The 19,525-nt window shown below is 35.3% G+C and overlaps 2 protein-coding genes across 2 annotated transcripts; one reads left to right on the top strand and one right to left on the bottom strand.

The window, feature by feature from the left end:
• Positions 1-2,307: 2,307 nt before the first annotated feature.
• Positions 2,308-6,304, top strand: LOC108219286 (endoglucanase 10). The gene is made up of 6 exons (XM_017392650.2): positions 2,308-2,897; positions 3,264-3,547; positions 4,050-4,487; positions 4,921-5,062; positions 5,532-5,698; positions 5,795-6,304. The coding sequence occupies exons 1-6, from the start codon at positions 2,687-2,689 to the stop codon at positions 6,125-6,127; spliced, it is 1,575 nt and encodes a 524-aa protein (XP_017248139.1). The 5' UTR covers positions 2,308-2,686; the 3' UTR covers positions 6,128-6,304.
• A 325-nt stretch (positions 6,305-6,629) lies between these two features.
• LOC108218521 (5'-3' exoribonuclease 3) lies at positions 6,630-19,176 on the bottom strand. The gene is made up of 23 exons (XM_017391499.2): positions 18,682-19,176; positions 17,927-18,029; positions 17,742-17,818; positions 17,470-17,661; positions 17,210-17,329; positions 17,062-17,124; positions 16,341-16,484; positions 16,064-16,228; positions 15,269-15,346; positions 15,070-15,156; positions 14,428-14,676; positions 14,095-14,190; positions 13,088-13,183; positions 11,850-11,920; positions 10,984-11,112; positions 10,791-10,867; positions 10,659-10,699; positions 10,464-10,538; positions 10,194-10,351; positions 8,282-8,386; positions 8,110-8,185; positions 7,528-7,607; positions 6,630-7,432 (listed from the first exon to the last, which is right to left on the bottom strand). The coding sequence occupies exons 1-23, from the start codon at positions 18,883-18,885 to the stop codon at positions 6,862-6,864; spliced, it is 3,057 nt and encodes a 1,018-aa protein (XP_017246988.1). The 5' UTR covers positions 18,886-19,176; the 3' UTR covers positions 6,630-6,861.
• Positions 19,177-19,525: the final 349 nt, after the last annotated feature.

The raw sequence follows: 19,525 nt of genomic DNA on the forward strand, positions 1-19,525 counted from the left end.
TTCCGTAGTATATAGGTTGGTCCTGAAGGATTCCAATAAACAACCATATGAAGGTATCTGTCATGGCGCCTATTCCCAGTTTGTCACTGTTGCATTCCCTTCTTTGTAATTGAGCACTACAAGAACTCTAATTAACCAGTTGATGGCCCAGGGTACCCTATAAAATGCTCTGACTTTTTAGATATTATGAACTTCTTGACTAAGATCTGAAGGGAAAAAAGATCTCATCCCAATCCAGCTTAAGTCCACAACTGATGACTGTAATTATATTGTGTTAGAACTGTTACCATTAGCCAAAACCTCATCCAAGAAGCATTCAGGGCCTTCTCTACTCCTGCTAATGTCACCGATGTTATAGTGATGGAGCTTACCTTTTCTCTTCATGACATATACAAGGTGCATGATTAGCTAATGTATACATATTACTAGCTAGTGAGCTGCATGAATATTCCAACTCTAGATCTTTTGAGTTTTATGAAGAAGAAAAATCACTCATAAAATGAAGATACTTTCCTTCAAACATTATGAAATAGTTCAGCAATGACAAAGGTGAATTGATTCTAAGCCTTGTGGTATTTGACACCTGGTCCTAGAATCTACTACTACTTACAGACAACATCTACCTTCTGTTGAGAACGACTTGACTGAATTGCCTTAACAGTTTTGACGTATGACTTTAAATTCTAATCAACTCAGTCTTACAAGAGCAGAGGAAAGAAATAACATGATCCTAGATCCCAGATTACATCTTTTCCTCTCCCACTGATGTCTAATTGTCCAAGTCACCTCCATATATAAGCGGCTTGTTCTGATGGTCGCTTTCTCTTCCTCCTGGCAGTATCTTTCCTAACAATTTCCCTGAAGTTGTGTCTTCCCTTTTTTAAGTTTATTTGACTTGTCCAGCTAGTTGTGAACTTGTGATGGCTTGATTCAGCATATTTGACATCAGCCACCAAGTTTGAGATTTAGACAATCTTTGTTCTTGTTTTTGTCAGGCTTGGTTGGTACCTGTAAGCCTGTGGTGATCAGAACCATATGAAGCCAAATGCGCATCTCAAAGGATTTGGACTTCAATAAAAGGAAAGAGATGTAATCCCATGTCTCGTAGATCAAACCTGATCTGACAGAATCATATAGAATGAAATAATTCTGATCAAATGAAGGCATCAAATAGTACTAACATGTACATAGAACATCTAGCTACTTCCTCATTTGGTTGTTCATAAAGCCAAGGTTACTTTGTCGGTCAACTTCTTTAATTTTCTCATAAAACACTGTTAGTTCTGTTTCCCCTCTAAATCTGCTAGTAAAAAGGCCGGTGAGAATTACATCAAGAGCTGCTGTCCAACTGAGAGATTTCCATATGCAGATTCAGCATTATAATTTAAAATGTATACCATGTACTGATGTACATAAGATTACACTTGATACATGCTGAACAAACACAGACCTGGTATCAACTGTCAAGACATTCAAATTACCAGAAACAACTACTACACAACATTCAATCATCTTAATTAATGATCATGGTTCCTCTAGTGATTATCTAGGGCTGTACTAGGATTTACAATCACCAGGATGTTAAGTATGCTAGCATAATATTGCATAAAGACCATGGCGAAATATTAAAAGATGGTTAATTAGTATCGGTTGAGACATCTGATTCACTTTAACATTAAAAAAATGAATTGATTAGATTTTGCTGATATCATATTATACTGATTGATCAACCATAAGTCCTTTGAACTTCGAACACATTTATTTCTTCAATCCTCGATCCTCTTCCGTCAAAAAATATGTAGTATTTTCTTTAATCAATAAACATGTAATACTAAGTTTTTCCGAAAAATTAATATTCGAGTCCAGTCAAAATTAAAATAAACATGTAGACCAAAACCAAATATATATCTCGATCAAAAATCAAATATATATGAGATCCAGATGTGCAGGACCCTGATTTCCAATATTGCGAGCCCTCGTAACAACAAACGGGGACAACGCACTACAAATTAAGCAAAAATAAGTACTAAAAGACGATGCTTTGTCTTTTTCAGAGTGGGACTGAATCTCAACACTCAACAACCCTTCCCTACATTAGTGGTTGGCTTAGTTACACTTTAACTTACTCATCTCCCCCCCTTTTTGGTTTGCTAATTAACTCCTTCTTACGCTACCCTCAAGTGTCTTTTCTTTTTTACACCAAAACAAATCTACAATACTTACAATAATATCTTCAACGCTCTCGCTTGACAGAAAGTTTCTTTAGTTAAATCTCAACTGGATCACCGACGGACACAAGTTAAAAACACAGAAACAAGCCCAATATCGTCATTACCACAACCTTAACTGAAAAGTGATAAATATCTTGTCATATTTTTACATAAATTTCACCACAACTAGGTTCCTGTCGGTGCCTTCCATATTATTTTCTTTATTTTCCCCCTTGTGTTCTTTTCTACTAAACCCAACCAAATCACTGCCAGACAACAAGAGGACCTGTTCTACACTTATATACTTACATTATTATGACCCTTCACTTTTAACACATTTTTGTGCTATATTGACTGGCATTTGTAGATGCAATTTTTTTCTTCTTGTTTTTTGCTATAAAGAAGATTTTTTTCCAACTGGGTTTTTCAAATCTTGGAGATCTGAAGTCGTTTTAGGTAGTTAAATTGTTGAAATCATGGGAGAGCGCAAGAAATCAAGAGGGTTGGTGGGCTGGTTCATTGTGCTCATAGTGTTGGCTGTGGTTGGGGTTGCTATTTGGTTGACTGTTCGTAAGAAGAGTGATCATTCTGATTCTGTTCCTTCAGTTCCAGACTCTCCTGGAGCCATTAATTCCAAATATTCGGATGCCCTTAAAGTTGCTATGCAGTTTTTTGATGTACAGAAGTGTATGTTCATTTTTTCTCTCTTTTAATTTTAATTGATGTATGCCATTGTTGCGATTTGCAATGTTGTCTAGATTCCGAAAAAGGAGATCCTTGTTATAGTATATTAAATGTACTCCAAAGTTTGAATAAGCAAAGTATGTGTATACATAATACATTTTCACTATGCCTAGCTTATCAATTTTCCCTAAATGAAACCACTTATTTTAATGTTCAGTTAACTACGTGAATTGTGATTATTAATTCTGAATATGACTAAGCTTGTAGGTCCTTGTCAGTGACAATGATGCTTCGTTACTAGATAGTTACTAGATAATAACTGTATATACGGCATTAAGAGTTGTTGAGAATAATGTTTTGGTTTTGCAGCGGGGAAGTTGGTTGATAATCAAATTGAGTGGAGGGGAGATTCGGGTCTTTCTGATGGGAAGGAAGCAGGAGTGGATCTTTCAAAAGGAATGTATGATGCCGGGGATCATATGAAGTTTGGATTCCCTATGGCATATACTGCAACGGTGCTCTCATGGAGCATTCTCGAGTATGGGGACCAGATGAAAGCGGTAGATATGCTGGAGTCTGCTAAAGATTCACTCAAGTGGATCACTGACTACCTTAGAAATGCTCATGCTTCAGATGATGTGCTTTATGTGCAGGTTACTATTGTTATCCTACATTTACTAATTACTGCTAAAATCTTCTTACAAGAAAGTTGCTCTGATGTACACGTCAAAGTACATGGTCTTTACTTGCCACCAATAGGTTCTTAGTTCTATAAGTATGCACCAAGTGAATTATACTCGTATGCAGATGATCATCTCAGTATGTTTTCTACATAATCAAGACTATTGTCAGTGGACAGTGCATAGGAACTTGGTTCTCTACCATATTGGTATATGCACATATATGCATTCGCTATTAGTGGATAGTTTGTACATGTCAGCTTTATCTCTGTGTAAGAGTGACTAATATTTTTTTTGCGCAAAGGCAAGCATACGAACATATATTTAAAATCTCTACTGTTTCCAGATTTTTTATTTTCTACATATGAAAAAATAAAATTTTGTTGAGAATAAACTTAAGGAATACCTCTTAGGCTTTATAATATGCCTATTTGTATATGCCTCTCTTGAATGTACTCTTTTAACCTTTTGGAAGGTGGGTGATCCAGACGTAGACCATAAATGTTGGGACAGGCCTGAAGATATGAAAGAGAAAAGGCCTGTTGCACAGGTGAACCCTTCTGCCCCAGGATCAGATGTTGCAGCAGAAACTGCAGCTGCACTGGCATCTGCATCTCTAGTGTTTAGATCGAGTGACTCCACATATTCAAGCTCACTTCTTAAGCACGCTCAACAACTATTTAATTTTGCGGATAAAAATCGAGGTATTTACAGCATGAGCATTCCCAAAGTCCAAACATACTACAATTCAACAGGTTTTGGAGATGAGCTTTTGTGGGCAGCTGGTTGGCTCTATCATGCAACAGGAGATAAATCATACATTGATTATGTGACTGGTGAGAATGGAGAATCCTTCGCTAGGTGGGGCAGTCCAACCTGGTTCAGTTGGGATGACAAACTACCCGGAGTTCATGTATGTTACTATCTTCTAATTCAGAGTGCTTCTATATGTAGTTCAACTATCTTCTTAGAAGTATTAGTTGTTCATCCACTATATATCTTGATTTCTTTTATTTTTATTATTGAAAATTATTTCATAATGAGAAAGAGTTTACAAAAAAAAAAAGAACACACTTTATAGAAGTTAGCCCTTGCTAGATGACATTATTATGATTTCTAAGGAAACAGCAGGGCATGGTTAATGATGCATTCCGAGTATTACTGCTATTTATTATGTTATGCTCTGTTTCCTGAAAGGATTCAGAACTTTCCTAGTTCCTGCTTGCCTAGCTTCATCAATGGTTTACTAGTTTTCCTTTCTACATTATTAAGGCCTGATGGCTATCACAAATTTGCAGACTATAATTCTACTTGGAAATGGGCAACTGATTTGTGAATTTGTGCAGGTTTTGTTGTCCAGGGTAAACTTTTTCCCTTTAAAAGGCACCCCTAACTCTGCAAACCTCCACAATTACCGAAAAACTGCCAAGGCGATTATGTGCAACGTCCTGCCAAAATCTCCGAGTGTTACATCCAGCAAAACAGATAGTAATATTCTTCACAAACCTACTTTTCATGTTGTCCTCTGTGCCATGTTCTAATTCTACTTATTTATACGACTGAATTCCACTTCTGCATATTACTTTTCATCCTCACTTCCTTGCAAAGATGCATGCTGATGCAGAATGCTTCTGTATGAAGTGTGTGAAAGTTGAATCTTTCTGGCCCATCAGTAAATATACTGTTTAAAAGAGTGGTTCTTATTCGAACACTCCAATAATAATGAAATCATTATGCATCATTGATAAAATGCTCGTATAAATAAGGTGCCCATGAACCTTGGATGGTAAAATTTATAATACATATATTCTATTCATGATAACTTTTACATGTACTTGTACCAAATCATCCAAGTATCCTTGTTAAAGAATATTGGATGATGTTAGAAACTTCAGTTTGTTTGTAATTCAGTTCTCTATTGCTCATCTCTCGTTAAAGTTTTGGAATGTGAATACAGGTGGCCTATTGTGGGTTTCTGAATGGAACGCTTTGCAGCATCCCGTGGCTTCTGCATTCTTAGCCCTTGTTTTTAGTGATTACATGCTTTCATCACGGACTGGCAAAATATCTTGTGATGGACGTTCCTTTTCACCAGTGGATCTTCGGAAGTTTGCAATGTCACAGGTATGTTGTATCAGCAATAGATGCATATACACTTGTGCATACGGATAAAAATCTTTTTTCACTAAACCAGAACATAACCCAAGATGTTTTTGCAAGGCTGACTATGTCTTAGGGGACAATCCATTGAAGATGAGTTATCTTGTGGGATATGGGGATAAGTTCCCACAATATGTACATCATAGAGGAGCCTCAATTCCAGCTGATGAATCACCAAGTTGCTCTGAAGGCTGGAAGTGGCTCGACTCAGCACAACCCAATCCCAACGTGGCAGTCGGGGCACTGGTCGGCGGACCTTTTCGGAATGAAACCTTTGTGGATTCAAGGAACAACACAATGCAAGTTGAACCAAGCACATACAACAGTGCAGTTATGGTTGCACTTTTGTCTGGTTTAGTTGCCACTTCTTCGGTGGTCAAAACCTTTGCATAAAGCTTTGGTCATTCATTAATTTCTTCCTACCACTTCAAATTTGTTTATTTATTTTGTATGCAGCCTTTATGTTTATATAGGGTTGAAGTATCCAGCAAGCACAATCTGGTCTAGTGAACCTCATTCAATTAGAGATTGTATTTGAGTGAAGCCTTTAGTATAATATTTTTTTAAGCAGTATTGTGCCCGTGCTTGCTAATTTGAGGGGCTGTTTGGCAACGGCTTAAAAGCCAGCTTCTGGGTTTATAAGTTAGAAGCACTTATTTTCTACCGTTTGTGCACTTTGATCACTTATAAGTCTCAGCTTGCTTCTAATTTCTACTCCACTTTTCTATTTTAAGCAAAAAGCATTCATTTTAAGCTCACCCAAACGGCCCCTAATACAAGAGAATGGTTGTGAATTAATTGCAACTAGTTTAAAGAGATTCAAGAAACAAGCATATAAAAATATAGAGAGCAACAAATCTTAAATAGTAAAGCTTCTTAAATTGTTATTCATAGCAATCACACCCCAAAACTTTAATATATTACATTATCAAAATCTAGAGAACGTCTACAATGTTTTTGTAATGGACATCACTAAGTTACAACATTTGGTTTCAAAATTCTAAAAAAATAAATTAATGCAAAACTGAAATCAATTGTTAAGATTTTTTATATGTATAGGCTCTAGCATGTTTAGTTTAATCTTACAACAATCTAACTATGACGGCTCTTGCTAAGAACCACCCATGTTAGTGACTGCCGGGCCCAGAAGGTGGAGGCCTTCGACTTGTTCCTTTGTCTAATGCTGAGAACTTATTGCCAAATGGTTGGGGACGTACATAATCTCTACCTCTTTGGTTTCCTGTGGGAGGGCCACCATTTTGGTGATGATAATTTCCAACATTATGTGATTGATAGCTTCCGCGATTATTGTATCCACCTTGCTGATAATATGGAGCACCAGCTGGACTTGGTGGCCGTCCTTGGATTGCATGATGAGGGCCACGTGGCTGATATACATGTCCATTCGAATGTGATCCTTGAGCGTAATATCCTTGTGATGAATAACCCCTATTGTTATCCAATGGAGGATAATGTTGAGTGGCAGGATGGTTTGTGGATGAATCATATTGTTGATTATAATTATGGTGTCTATTAGTTGGATTTGAAGAAAATGCTGGCCTGTGTGAAGTAGCATAAGGACGGGTATAATGATCTCCATTAACATTTCTGTCTGTCTTCGTCTGTAAGCTATTTGCCACAAACCGATGTGCAGCATCACCTAGATGCCGGCCAGAACCTGCTCCTTGGTTGTTATTTCTGAGGAGTGTGATTTACCGAACACAATTGTAGTCAGTAAACTACTAATAGGACCAAGTACATCAACCAATAGATTATAAGAAAAGTCTGAGTACCTTCTATTTTCCCAGGGCTTCCTACCAGAATTTTCATGCCACAGAGCAGGCTCTGGCGTCAGATCATCCCTTGTGACAGTCTGAACAAGGTCATGTCAGATTATTAATGAAGCACAGAATGGCATCAAAATAGACACACCTTAAACGAGTACAACACAGAAGGAAAAAATCATAAGCAACGGATGTGCTGAAATTGTCTAGATCAACACCACAAATTCGGTTTAAATTTTAGGAGACCCCCACCACCACCACCACCACCACCACCAACAAACCCACCCACCCACACCCAAAAAAAAAAATGCTATAAAATAAGCTATAATCAGTATTTTTATGTAAATCGAATTTTATAAAATAAGCTATAAGCATGTGTATCAACATGAAGAGCACTGCACATTGATATAGCTAGCAGATATTCATAAGAGCTACTTATTTGATTAAAGGAGTGCACCAGAGTTTCTCATCCCCTTTAAGCTTTAAAGTCTCGCTGAACATAATCTTACAAATATAAAGAATAACACATGACTGCAAATAAAGAAATCATTCTTAAAAGAAAATACTTCACAATTGAATGTAATTATATACCTTCTTGGGGAACCTAACTCCTGGAGGAGGACGTGCAATATGATTATGAGCATCCGGAAGCCTGTAAATAGCACATCTGAAAGCAAAATAATACAAGTATATTTAGAACAGACATAAAAGGTTAGTAATCAATTTATTACCTGGACATTTATTTCTTGATTTGAAAACATACATCACTTGATTGTCCATAATATCCTCCATCCCTTCAACTGGTGATCTAAATATTGGCGGGCATGGATCCCCACAGCAAAGAGATATATAACCATTCATCGCACCGCTGCATGTATCACTGAATTCATCAGAGAGGTCCAAAAAGATGGATGTAGTTTATTAGCAGAAAAATATTTCATATGAATGTCGAATATGAAAGCACCCTCTTTCTTTCCTTTTTCACTTGGTCAAAAGGGGGAAGGGGGGGGGGGGGGGGGGGGTTGTTTTCTTTAGAAACTTCGGTAACATGACAATCTATGGCGCGCACGGTGTAGGAATGTATGCAGGGAGAACTACAGAAGTGCAGAACAATAAGTTTGCCAAGGGGACAAGTATTCCACTAAAAGATCATATCGCTCCAGATCATCATAGAGGCCTAACAGGCTAATACCAGATAAACCTCTAATTCTAAAAAAGAAAGCTTAAAACTGTGGGGAGCAGTTCATATTTCTGCTTGAAGTATGGACCTTCATGGCCCAGTACAGGTAAAATTTATGGTAAATGAACCAAAACACTAAGCAAACTTCTGCACCAATCTCTAGTACGATTGGTGGAGAAATGCAGAAGTGCAGAACAATTTGCCAACGGAAGAATCCATTCAATAGATGTTCTATATCATCATGGAGGCTAATACCAAATGCTCTGATTCCTAAAAAAAAGAAATTGAACTTTGGGCAGAACATTAACAATTATGCTAGAATTTATGGACCTTCATGGCCCAATCCAGGTAGAACTTAGGGCTGTAAATGAGCCAAAACGCTCACAGATGGTTTGGTCTTTGGTTCGGAAAAAGATCAACTCAAGTTCAGGTCAGTTTACAAATCAGTCGAACTTGAGAATGAATTTAAGGTTTGTCACATTAACAGGACAAACTTGATTAGAATTAGGCTCGAAAGTTCGTGAACAGGTTCAATAAGAAGAAATTTTGAAAATAGTTCATAAACAAGCATTATAACTATTTCATAGCTATATATATGAAAATTAATCTTTATATATAGGTCCATATATCAAAAAATTGTGAATATTATATATATTAAGGAGTGAATTAGTACATCTGTCAATTTTTAATACTCATCAATCTTACTATTAATTAAAAGTGTATGTTATCTGATAAATATATAATTATTACAATGTTGAAACTAAAGTTATGTTCGAGTTCAATTTTTTTTTTAACGAGATGAACCTGTGCACTCAATAGTTCGGTTCAGCTCATTTACACCTCTAGTAATATTCTCTTACCGAGTAGTCCTCAAATGAGCAATTAAACAGAAAATGTGAATATATATATATATATATATATATATATATATATATATATATTGTGTGTGTGTGTGTTACTCCCTCTGTCCATATGGTTTGTCTTTGTTTCCATTATAGTTTGTTACAAATTTCTGTCTTCATTTTCCTTAATACACTTTACCTTCCTTCTATACCCTCAAGTAGAATAAACAAACTGAGAGTCTCTATACTTGATTCACATTTCCTAAAAGATAACAAATGCATTATTTTACTCTCTTTCTTATTGACACATATATAGCTTGTGAATTCGAATTTTATATGACAATTTAAATTAAAGTAACATATTAAATTAGTTTAAAGGCTACAAAATTTAAGCTTGCTATATATGTGTGCAAAGTCAAAGACGACAAAATATATGGGACAGAGGGAGTGTTATGCTAGTCTAACTGAAACCAAGTTTGAACTGTGGGATAACAAAAACAAGGTTCTGTAAAGACCTCTTATGAGAATTAACACAATGATTCTATTCCATATATTTAAGCTTTATTACAAGAGTAATCTTAAAATCTAAAATTTCAATGGGAATTACAGACAATGGAAGGATGACCGAAAATAGTAAACAATAATATGAATACCTGGCCCCCGGATCAAGTTGCTCCTTTATTTGAGTCCGTTCTTTCTCATCCAACTGCTTGCAACGATCATCAAGAGAATATATGTATGGAGACAGAGGATGAGATAGTGCCACAAAAAGCATGTCATACATTCTACTGTTTCTCCTAACTTCTTCAGCCTGCTCAAACAATATATAGTTTTTCAATTCAAAAATAATGATAATAATTATCATAAATATATATAATATCATAAACAATCTGATGGTTTCAATGAAGTATAAAAAAACACACCGTTAAAGTATCCTCAACTTTTGCAACTTCTGCGAGAAGACGGGCTTCATCGATGAAAGGCAACTTGGCAATACCCTATCAATGTATATCCCGAAGGAAAAAATGTCAAAAAAATTATCATATATAATCATACAAAGAAGCAACCTCAGTGAATTGTACATAATGAAACTGAAAACTTGATAGCAGTGAGCATACCTGCCAAGCAAATCTCTTCCCGTTCATATCCACTTCAAAATCTGATATAGGACAGCAGTAGTAAGCTCAATGAAAGAGAATAATCTGATGCAAAAAGATTTTTTTTTTGATAAATGTGCTGCAGTAACCTACCAGCTGGATAAAAATCGATGATAGGCGAGTTTGAATCTGTCATCAATTTTCTGTATTGTTGAGGAAGTGCATGGGAGCTGCAAGTGAAAATCAGTTAGCATCTCACAATGTATGTGTGTGCGCTTGTTTCTGTGTGTTTGTTTAAAGTCTGAGAACTTGGGAAGAAGTAAAAAAGGCACAAAACGTGTACAACCTGGCAGCAGGAAAGACTCCCAACAGCTGATTAAATGGTTTGAATGGAGATCCTAGTTCAAAGTTTATATTCAACTGCCCAAGATCTTTGAGATCAGAAGCAAATGGAGCATAATGATAAGGATAAAACCTGCAAGCAAGCAAACCACTTAAAATTTCAACATATGTTGACCATTTAAGAAAGACAATAAGATACAAAGATTTTAGAATAAAATATAAAAAACTTTTGTTCATTTCTTTTGATTACCCTAGACTTTTCTTACTAGAAGAATAAGAATTGCTGCAATAATTTGTAACAAATTATAGTTGGATGATGAAGACCTTGATATGTATCACTTATTCCATCTCTTCAGTTGGAGAATAAGTATATATGTAAATATTTAGTTGAAAACTAAATAATATAGGCTAAAACATGCTTTACTTGCTCCAATTCTTAATAAGTTTCCACTTGCATTTTTCATAGTCCAATTACAATCAAATTTCATTGCCACATCAACGATTATATTGCAAAATCCTGATGCATAGGTACCAAAGTGAGGTTAGGCGAATAGATTGGATACTTCTCATAAATTCAGGCTGATAACTGCCAAGACATATCTTCAAATTACATGCATACATACATACATACATACATACATACATACATACATACATACATATGTATGTATATCTCAAATTTCCATCATTCCCCTAAAAAATCATTAAACTAATTAAATCTTCCAGTATTGGACAAACTAAAGATCATAACCAACACAATATTTACATATCTCAAATTTTGTCTACATCATTTTTAGGCAGGCAAGTAGTAACTTCTTTACTGTCCATTTATATAGCACAAATACTGTAGAAAACAAGATTATACAATACCATTGCCAGGAACAAACTCCCTCATAATAATAATGCATAACCCAGCACAAACCTTCCGTATAACTCAATACCTACAAAGAATAACATCAAACTTTTTAAGGCTGCTGAATAAAATTGAAAAAGAACTGCTAAACAATACAGAGCTTCTGTATGAAAGTAGAAATGCTGATTAATTAAAAAATATGTCTCTGCCATCTGTTAAACATAACATGACCATTCAAAGCAATTACAAATAATTTTATCAGATAATTATAGATGCAATTACATTATAAAAATGTACTAGTATAATTAACTAAATGATCTCGATTATCGTAGAAACTTCCAGTTACTTAAAATTAGCTTATATCATAAATTCATATAGAAAGTACATATGTGGGTAAATAGATGTATCATATATATGTATATGTATATATTTTTGGCTTATAACATCATAATTTTAGACCTTTATTGCTCGTAGAAGAATTACAGAGTAAAAAAGAATGGTTCAAATGAATTTGATGATCAAAAAGATATAGAAGTGTATAACAGAGACATAGAGGGCAGTATTGTGTTGGATGGATCCAGATTCCAGAGTAGATTTATCACAGATCATAACCAAGTCGAGCCACAATGCCCGAGTACCTTCGAGATAAACATATGTTACTTGATTTAATACCTAATATAACTGAACACATTATTTTCATAACTAACATTGTAAATAACAAAATTCTAGGTTCAAATTTTGAATATCTACTCCACAACATCCAAAACCAAATATCAAACATCGTCCAAGAAAATAAAACCTCAAGTGATAACAAAAATCAAGCAAAGTTATTCATCTCAATTTCATGTCCATCTCCACTCCTTGGTACACCATAAATTCATTGTTATCACCGCGCCAAGTCGAGTATCGAGGTCCTCAGTGCTCTAGTACACTCGAGAAGACTTGATGTCTTGATAACCATGATTCCACCTTTATAAGGGCATATTTGAAATATGAAGCTATACTAAAAATAATGAGTGACTAACAGCTTTTCTTAAACTCGGCAAATTCTGGAGTGATTAGAAACCAAAGAAAATAGTACACACACACACACACACATAATGTGACCGTAAATAAAATTTTAATGATATATATGACAAAAAAGTTCGAGGTTCAGTCAACTGGACAGATTACCTTTCCAAAGTAACCCTTTAAGTAGCAATCAATATATTGATGAATTAGACATAGAGATAGAAACATATATTAAATAACTTACAACATCTTTGCGAATCCTATCCAGTTCCTCAATAGTGTTTGCAGAAAACTTTTCTTCATAATACCTCTCCTTCCAACCTGGCTCTCCCAGTTTTACCTTAGAAGAGTAAAATAAAAAGTTAATTTCACCTTCTGGGTGTAAGTGGCAGCAAGGACTTAGTACAAGTCTCCCAAATAAATTTGAATATAAACTAAAAAACTCAACTTCTCTTTTAACTTGAAAAAAAAGAAAAGAAATAAAAGGGTTTGAACTTGGAGAGAGGGTGTGCATTTAGTGCAAGAGTTCATAGAACTAGTAAAAAGTGATTCAGACACCACATACTTCAATAGATAATAATAATACAATACAAGCAAAAGCAACATACTTTTGACTTATCCAAAAAAAATTAAGAGATATTCTCAATGATACCACTGTGTAATTAGCTTTTCCTAGTGGTATGATTTTGTATTTTTGACTTGCTATGGTACACCTAAACTTTTAAATTCTTTAGGCTTATACTCTTGGTTTTAGCTAAACAAGAAACTGGTAAACTATAATTAAATATTTTAAAATAAAGATTGGGAGAAATTCCCTTTGATAGTCTTCAATCTTTTAGAGCAACAAATTTTGTATGTTAATCATCAGCCGTCGTATCTTTGTTGTCTTCTCTTTAATCAGGTAATTTTCACTATTTTTTCTCTAATGTGATATGCAATGAGAGTATCCCATTAATACAATTTGAGAAGCCAATACCAATGAAAAAATGGCACCACTGGAAACAGTCAAAATCACAATGATACCCTTATGAATTTCCTAAAAATTAATATATGCTGAATACATATATTAATCTAACAATATGCATGCATTTAAATAAACTTCAACACTGTATGAGGAACGTGACACTGCTTCTTTGGAAGTATTACTGAATGGCACTGAGTAAGAGTTACCCCAAACCTAATACCTGCTAACTGCAGATGGATATATAAACTACAAATATAGTAAAGCGCTATCTGCCTGTTTGCTCATACCTTGTCTTCCTCAGGATTCTCAGAGTTGAAAGCATCGGATTTTTCACGAAGTATCCCCTTTAACTTTGTTTTTAGTTCTTCTTTGTTTTCAGATGCCTGAAGAAAAAGTTAAAAACTTATAGAACCAGAAGAATAAATCAAATCGATAATCAGCACTAAGTCACGAACAATAAAATCATACAAGATAACAACATTCACTTTGTTCAGTAGGGATGTCCAGCACTAAAGTACTATTTTAATTAGGGGCAGCATAAAGATAACAGATGTAATACAAGATGATATTAATAGCTGCAGAGGATATTTGTACAACTGAAAGTCTAAAAGAATATGTACCTCTATTCCAAGTTCACTCTCTGCTTCAACAAGAGCAGCACTAATAGTGGCCTCAGAAGACAGTCGTGCAACTTTTGAGGGACGTGTGCTACTTGATTGTGTATGCTGATATGGTGAAGGTGCATGACCTGAGGCAAGACGAGAACCTTGAAACTTGGCAACCGGAACCATTTCAGGTTTCATTTGTGGCTCAGCATCATCTCCTCTTTTGGCTTGAGCTTTATCACGCTTGACTCGTGCAGCTTGTCGCTGAACAAAGAAGGGGCCATGATGAAAGTTCCTTTCAACCTCTTTTCTTTTTTCTTTTTGTGTGTGTGTGTGGGGGGGGGGGGGGGGGGGGGGGGGGGGACAGGGGTAGTATACTCCAATTATTTTGTTTTTGCTAAATTTCTCCAATCGTATTTAGAACCAAAAAAAAACATTAGTCAATAGATCACTGGCCAAGTTTCATTTATTGTCTTCAGCCAGAATAGACTTCTGATAGACAAACAAATAGCGACCAGGACTTCAGAATGACGGCCTTGAGCCTAATTACCTCTACAAAGAGTTTTTTGTGTCCACAAGTAGAGAGAAGACACTTTAAAATTCCTAATATTCACGGGGGAAAGTAACAACTGCCAGAAAAGAATAGCTGCGACACACCTGATGCAACTGAGCTCTTTTACTGAAAATTTGGTCTTCATATGATCCAACAGCTTCAATGTAAAGCTCCACCCTGCTCAAGTTTGGCTAAAAAAAAATAAAAAATATAATAATTCAAGATATGTACATATATATATACACATATATTTATAATAGATCATACAAGTTGGTAAAACCTAAAGATCACTGATTCACGTACCTTGCTCCCATCAGTCAAATAACCACCCAAAGCTCGGAATTGTTTTTTGTAAACAGCCAAAAGAAGATTAATAGCGCCCTACATAGTAGCAATTCAAGAAAATTAGCGGACACATAGAGAAGATGATCAATAATTTTGAGAATTCATTAACACGAATAGTGGCCAACTTCACAAGAAAACTGAGCATAATTTGCAAACGAAACATATTCCTAGTACAGATGCATGGTGCCAAATTTCATCTTGTTCAAACCCAAGATGTTATTATCATCTTTAAATTTTAAATATCGATTTCAATAAAAAGTTACATATCTATAAACATCCCGGGTATTCTATCAAATGATGAGCATTACAGTAAGTGTAGATCTAAGAATTATATACTCCTCTGCTCATCTTAGATTCATCGATGTGCATGTCATTCGAGAAACTTTTTATCTTCATCTTCAAATAAATAACATAATTATGGGATTTTAGAGTTCTACATAACTTCTGGCAGGTGTTTTAAACTCTTTTTGCTTACAAATTCACAAGTATACTAATATCTTTCCCAAAGCATTAACTTAAGAGTCGCTCACTATCAAATATCCTTGCATAGATAATCCCATCAGACTACTGGAAATCTGAAGGTATAAGGTATTAAGGTCAGTTAGCCTAAGACTCACAGAATCATAGTCCGGTGAAGCTATCTAACTGCGGCTATTTGTTTGTGAAAACAAATTTAGCAGTCATGTTCAATAAAACTTGATAAAGAAATTCAACATTTTAGCTAAGAAAACATTGCAAACATAACAATCTAACCTCACGGATCTCGAGTGTAGGCATATGTGGTAAAAAGTCATTGCCAACAAAGAAACACATGAAAATGAAATCATCAACGATGCATTCAAAATCAATCTCGAAAGGAACATCTGGAATCCTCATCTCATATTCCAAATACTCCCTAAGAATCCAAATGTGGACAAACTGCAATATATACAGGGCACACGACTTAAAAAGCATGGTAAAAAGCGCCAACGTTATTAAACAGTAGAATAATTTATTTTACTTATTATCCAAACGTGTACTCAAAACTAACCTGGTACGGTTTTTTGGGCACAATTTCACCTTTCTCGTCGAACTCACCGGACTTCCTTTTAGCCTTTCCTTGGCATTCTGCTGCCATGTGGCCCATTTGACCACAAAGGAAACACTTGTTTTCCTGTCCTGGAGTGAATACAACCTAGCAATAAAATTAGGCAAAAGATCAATAAGGCCTCAAGTTGAAGAATAGAAACAATAATGCACCTTACAAATCAACCCAATACATGAATATAGGTTTTCTAGTGAGATTCTGTATCACCCAACAAAATCAGAAAGAAAGGTAGTTCACACTAGATGAGAGAAAGATATACATGTCTGAAAAAGACGTTCAATGGAAACAATTACTCCCAACAAAATCAGAAAGAAAGGTAGTTCACACTAGATGAGAGAAAGATATACATGTCTCATTTCTTCACAGTTTTTTTACATTGCTTGGCACGCATTTTAAGGGGCTTATAAAATATAGTTTCATGCCTTTTTTTCAAAATTTTCTTTTTTATAAATATTTTAACATTAAACTTTTATTCAGAAGAAGAAAAAAATTAAGATAATTTGGGCAACTACATTTTATAGGAGTCTTAAAATGAATGCCAAGCCCCCGTCCCCCAAGGTAAACTACCTGGGGGACAGAGGGAGTATTTGGTATATCCAAATGCAAAGTGATTCGCCGGGAAGTCTGTGACTAAAATTGGTACAAAAAACAATCACATACTAACCTCCCTGAGGATTGAAAAATGAATCTCATGGGTAGCCAAAGCCAACATAATGAGATCTGCATCCTGCCATGCACCATCAACATGGTATCAATTAAAACATATATTTCACTCTATAGAAGTCCACCACTATCTAAATTAGAAGACTTACCAGACCATACAGGCAGTGGCGTGTGTTTGGATCATAACCAGGAAGATTTCTTTGAAGACGAATGTAGGACATTATTTTGTGTTCCCCTTCACCAGGAACGTTTGCATCAGAAAGTATGACCTTCAAGGACAAACAAGTTCAGTTATATGGAAAACTACGGCTTTAAACCAATACACACATTATTTACAACTAGAAGCACAGATAGGTAAATAGAAATTTAAGAAAATGTATATTCAGAGGGAATTTAAAAACTAAACTACCTTCACAGATTTCCATCCAGGGTCATTATTAAGTCTGAGATGGATATAGTACTGTAGAGCAATTGACAAAACTGCCATAAACTCAGTTCCGGGAGTGATAACATTAGAATCACAAACTTGGGAATCTTGTTTCGGGGGAAGCTTTCTGCCTTCCTTCTCAAACTCCTCCCGCAACCTTTCCTCTTCAGCTGCCTGCGGAAAAAGGAGTCAAACTGGATCTAAAAGGTTATTAGTTGAACACAGTTTGAATTATATATACAATAGGTACTCACCGCATCTGCGGCATCTTTGGCTGCCCTAAAACGCCTAGATCGTTGCTGGTTCATTTTCGCCCTTGGGGCAACACCGTCTACAACATGCTTAATAAAATTAATACCACATGACACACAAACAAGCATGCAAACAGAATAACTTGATTACTTGCAAAAAATTAGAGATATTTTCAACCATAACCCACCAATAGCCATGTAAAGCAGCTTCCGAGGACGCACCATGACAAAAAGCCTATCAATGTAGTCAAACATGCACTGAAACACCTCAACAAAGGAGGTCGGAGAAGGCTGCAGTGGAATAGAAGAACTCAGTGTCCAAAAAAAAAGGTCCAATAACATGGAAAGATCCAAAATGCATATTGTAGCACGCATAACATAAAAATAGAAGAAGATTGTTAAACCTTATCCTTGGCTTCCAATTTGGCTTTACTCAAATTACACACCCCAAACAACACAAATGTCAAATAGCTCAATTTCATAAAAAGGTTTGCAATGATACGTGAATATGGTAAATTGTGTTCTACACAACACGACTTGTCCGGATAGTAACTGAGATACAGGAAAATCTCCAAAAATTAGTTGACTCTAATCATTTATTGAGGTTAAACATTGAATTTTATCTACAATGTTGACTGTTGAGACTGATAAAAAGTATTAATTCTTCGAGTTTCCACTTTTAAATTTACTTGCTTATCAAAACCTTCTAAAACCTTACTTATGTTCATAATAACTTCATTACTCTCAAGTCTCAACTAGTGAATCGAATTAACACAACTGCTCATAATCTCCACATCTGCATCATATCTAATCTAGCAACTACACAAGCTAAAATTCCAATTACACTACATAATTTCAACTCAGTAATTAGCACGATATAAACCGAACACAACAAATTGGCAAAACAGCTAAAATTAATCGAAACGGGGAAAGCAATAGTTACCCGGTCCTCGGGGTGAAAACAGGGATGGATAATGCCATTCATATCGAGATAAAGATTATCGTATTCGAGTTCATTAGGATTAGGCTTAGAAGTGTCCACAGGGATCTTGATGCCCTCAATTTCAACAGGCTCTTCTTCAATAACATCAGCAACAACCATAGGATACTTCTCAGCTAGCCACCTGTAGAATGCTGGGACTCCCATCGCTACCTATATCAAACTCGAACTCTCTCTATCCCTCTCTCCCTCCCTCTATCTCTCTCTGTATCCCTCTCTCCCTCCCTCGCTCTCTCTCTCTCCAACAATTTGTCGCTAAAATAAATTAGCGGACGGGTTCTTGTAGCTGGAATTATTGTAGATAAATAATTGGCATTCGAGGGCACGGTGCAGAAACTAACGGGTTGGAGAAGACATGAGATGTGATAGATCCTTTCCCTAGATACCCAAATTAGGTCAGAACGTGTTGGCGGCGGGAGTCGGGTAATTTTATTTCTTTGCCTATTTTTGCGGTTTTTTGTCTTTGTATAGGTTTTCTTACTTATTTTATATGATTCTAATTTACTTTAGTAAAGTATATTTAAATTTTAAAAACTCAGAGAAAATTAAGTGATTATTACTGTAAAATTTTAATATTTATAAATTTATTATAATAAATCTGATGATATTTAAATAAATTTTTATAATATATTTTAAATCTTTAATTAGTCAAGATTAAATATACTTAATTTTTAAATCTAAAAATTTTAGAAAATTATATATCTATATTTGTGAAAACTCAATGAATTATTATAGATGTTAAATTATTTATATTTATATGAAAACTTATTAATATTTGTAATATTGT

Source organism: Daucus carota, chromosome 4, assembly GCF_001625215.2.
Source record: "Daucus carota subsp. sativus chromosome 4, DH1 v3.0, whole genome shotgun sequence".
NCBI classification, from domain to species: Eukaryota; Viridiplantae; Streptophyta; class Magnoliopsida; order Apiales; family Apiaceae; genus Daucus; species Daucus carota.

Coding starts and splice junctions, on each gene's coding strand:
- LOC108219286 (XM_017392650.2), top strand. CDS start 2,687: ATGGGAGAGCGCAAGAAATCAAGAGGGTTGGTGGGCTGGTTCATTGTG. Junction 4,488..4,920: donor ACAAACTACCCGGAGTTCAT/GTATGTTACTAT, acceptor GAATTTGTGCAG/GTTTTGTTGTCCAGGGTAAA. Junction 5,699..5,794: donor GGAAGTTTGCAATGTCACAG/GTATGTTGTATC, acceptor TGTTTTTGCAAG/GCTGACTATGTCTTAGGGGA.
- LOC108218521 (XM_017391499.2), bottom strand. CDS start 18,885: ATGGGAGTCCCAGCATTCTACAGGTGGCTAGCTGAGAAGTATCCTATG. Junction 16,485..17,061: donor ATTTTTCAATCCTCAGGGAG/GTTAGTATGTGA, acceptor TTTTATTGCTAG/GTTGTATTCACTCCAGGACA. Junction 11,921..13,087: donor ATAGGATTCGCAAAGATGTT/GTAAGTTATTTA, acceptor TATTCTTTGTAG/GTATTGAGTTATACGGAAGG.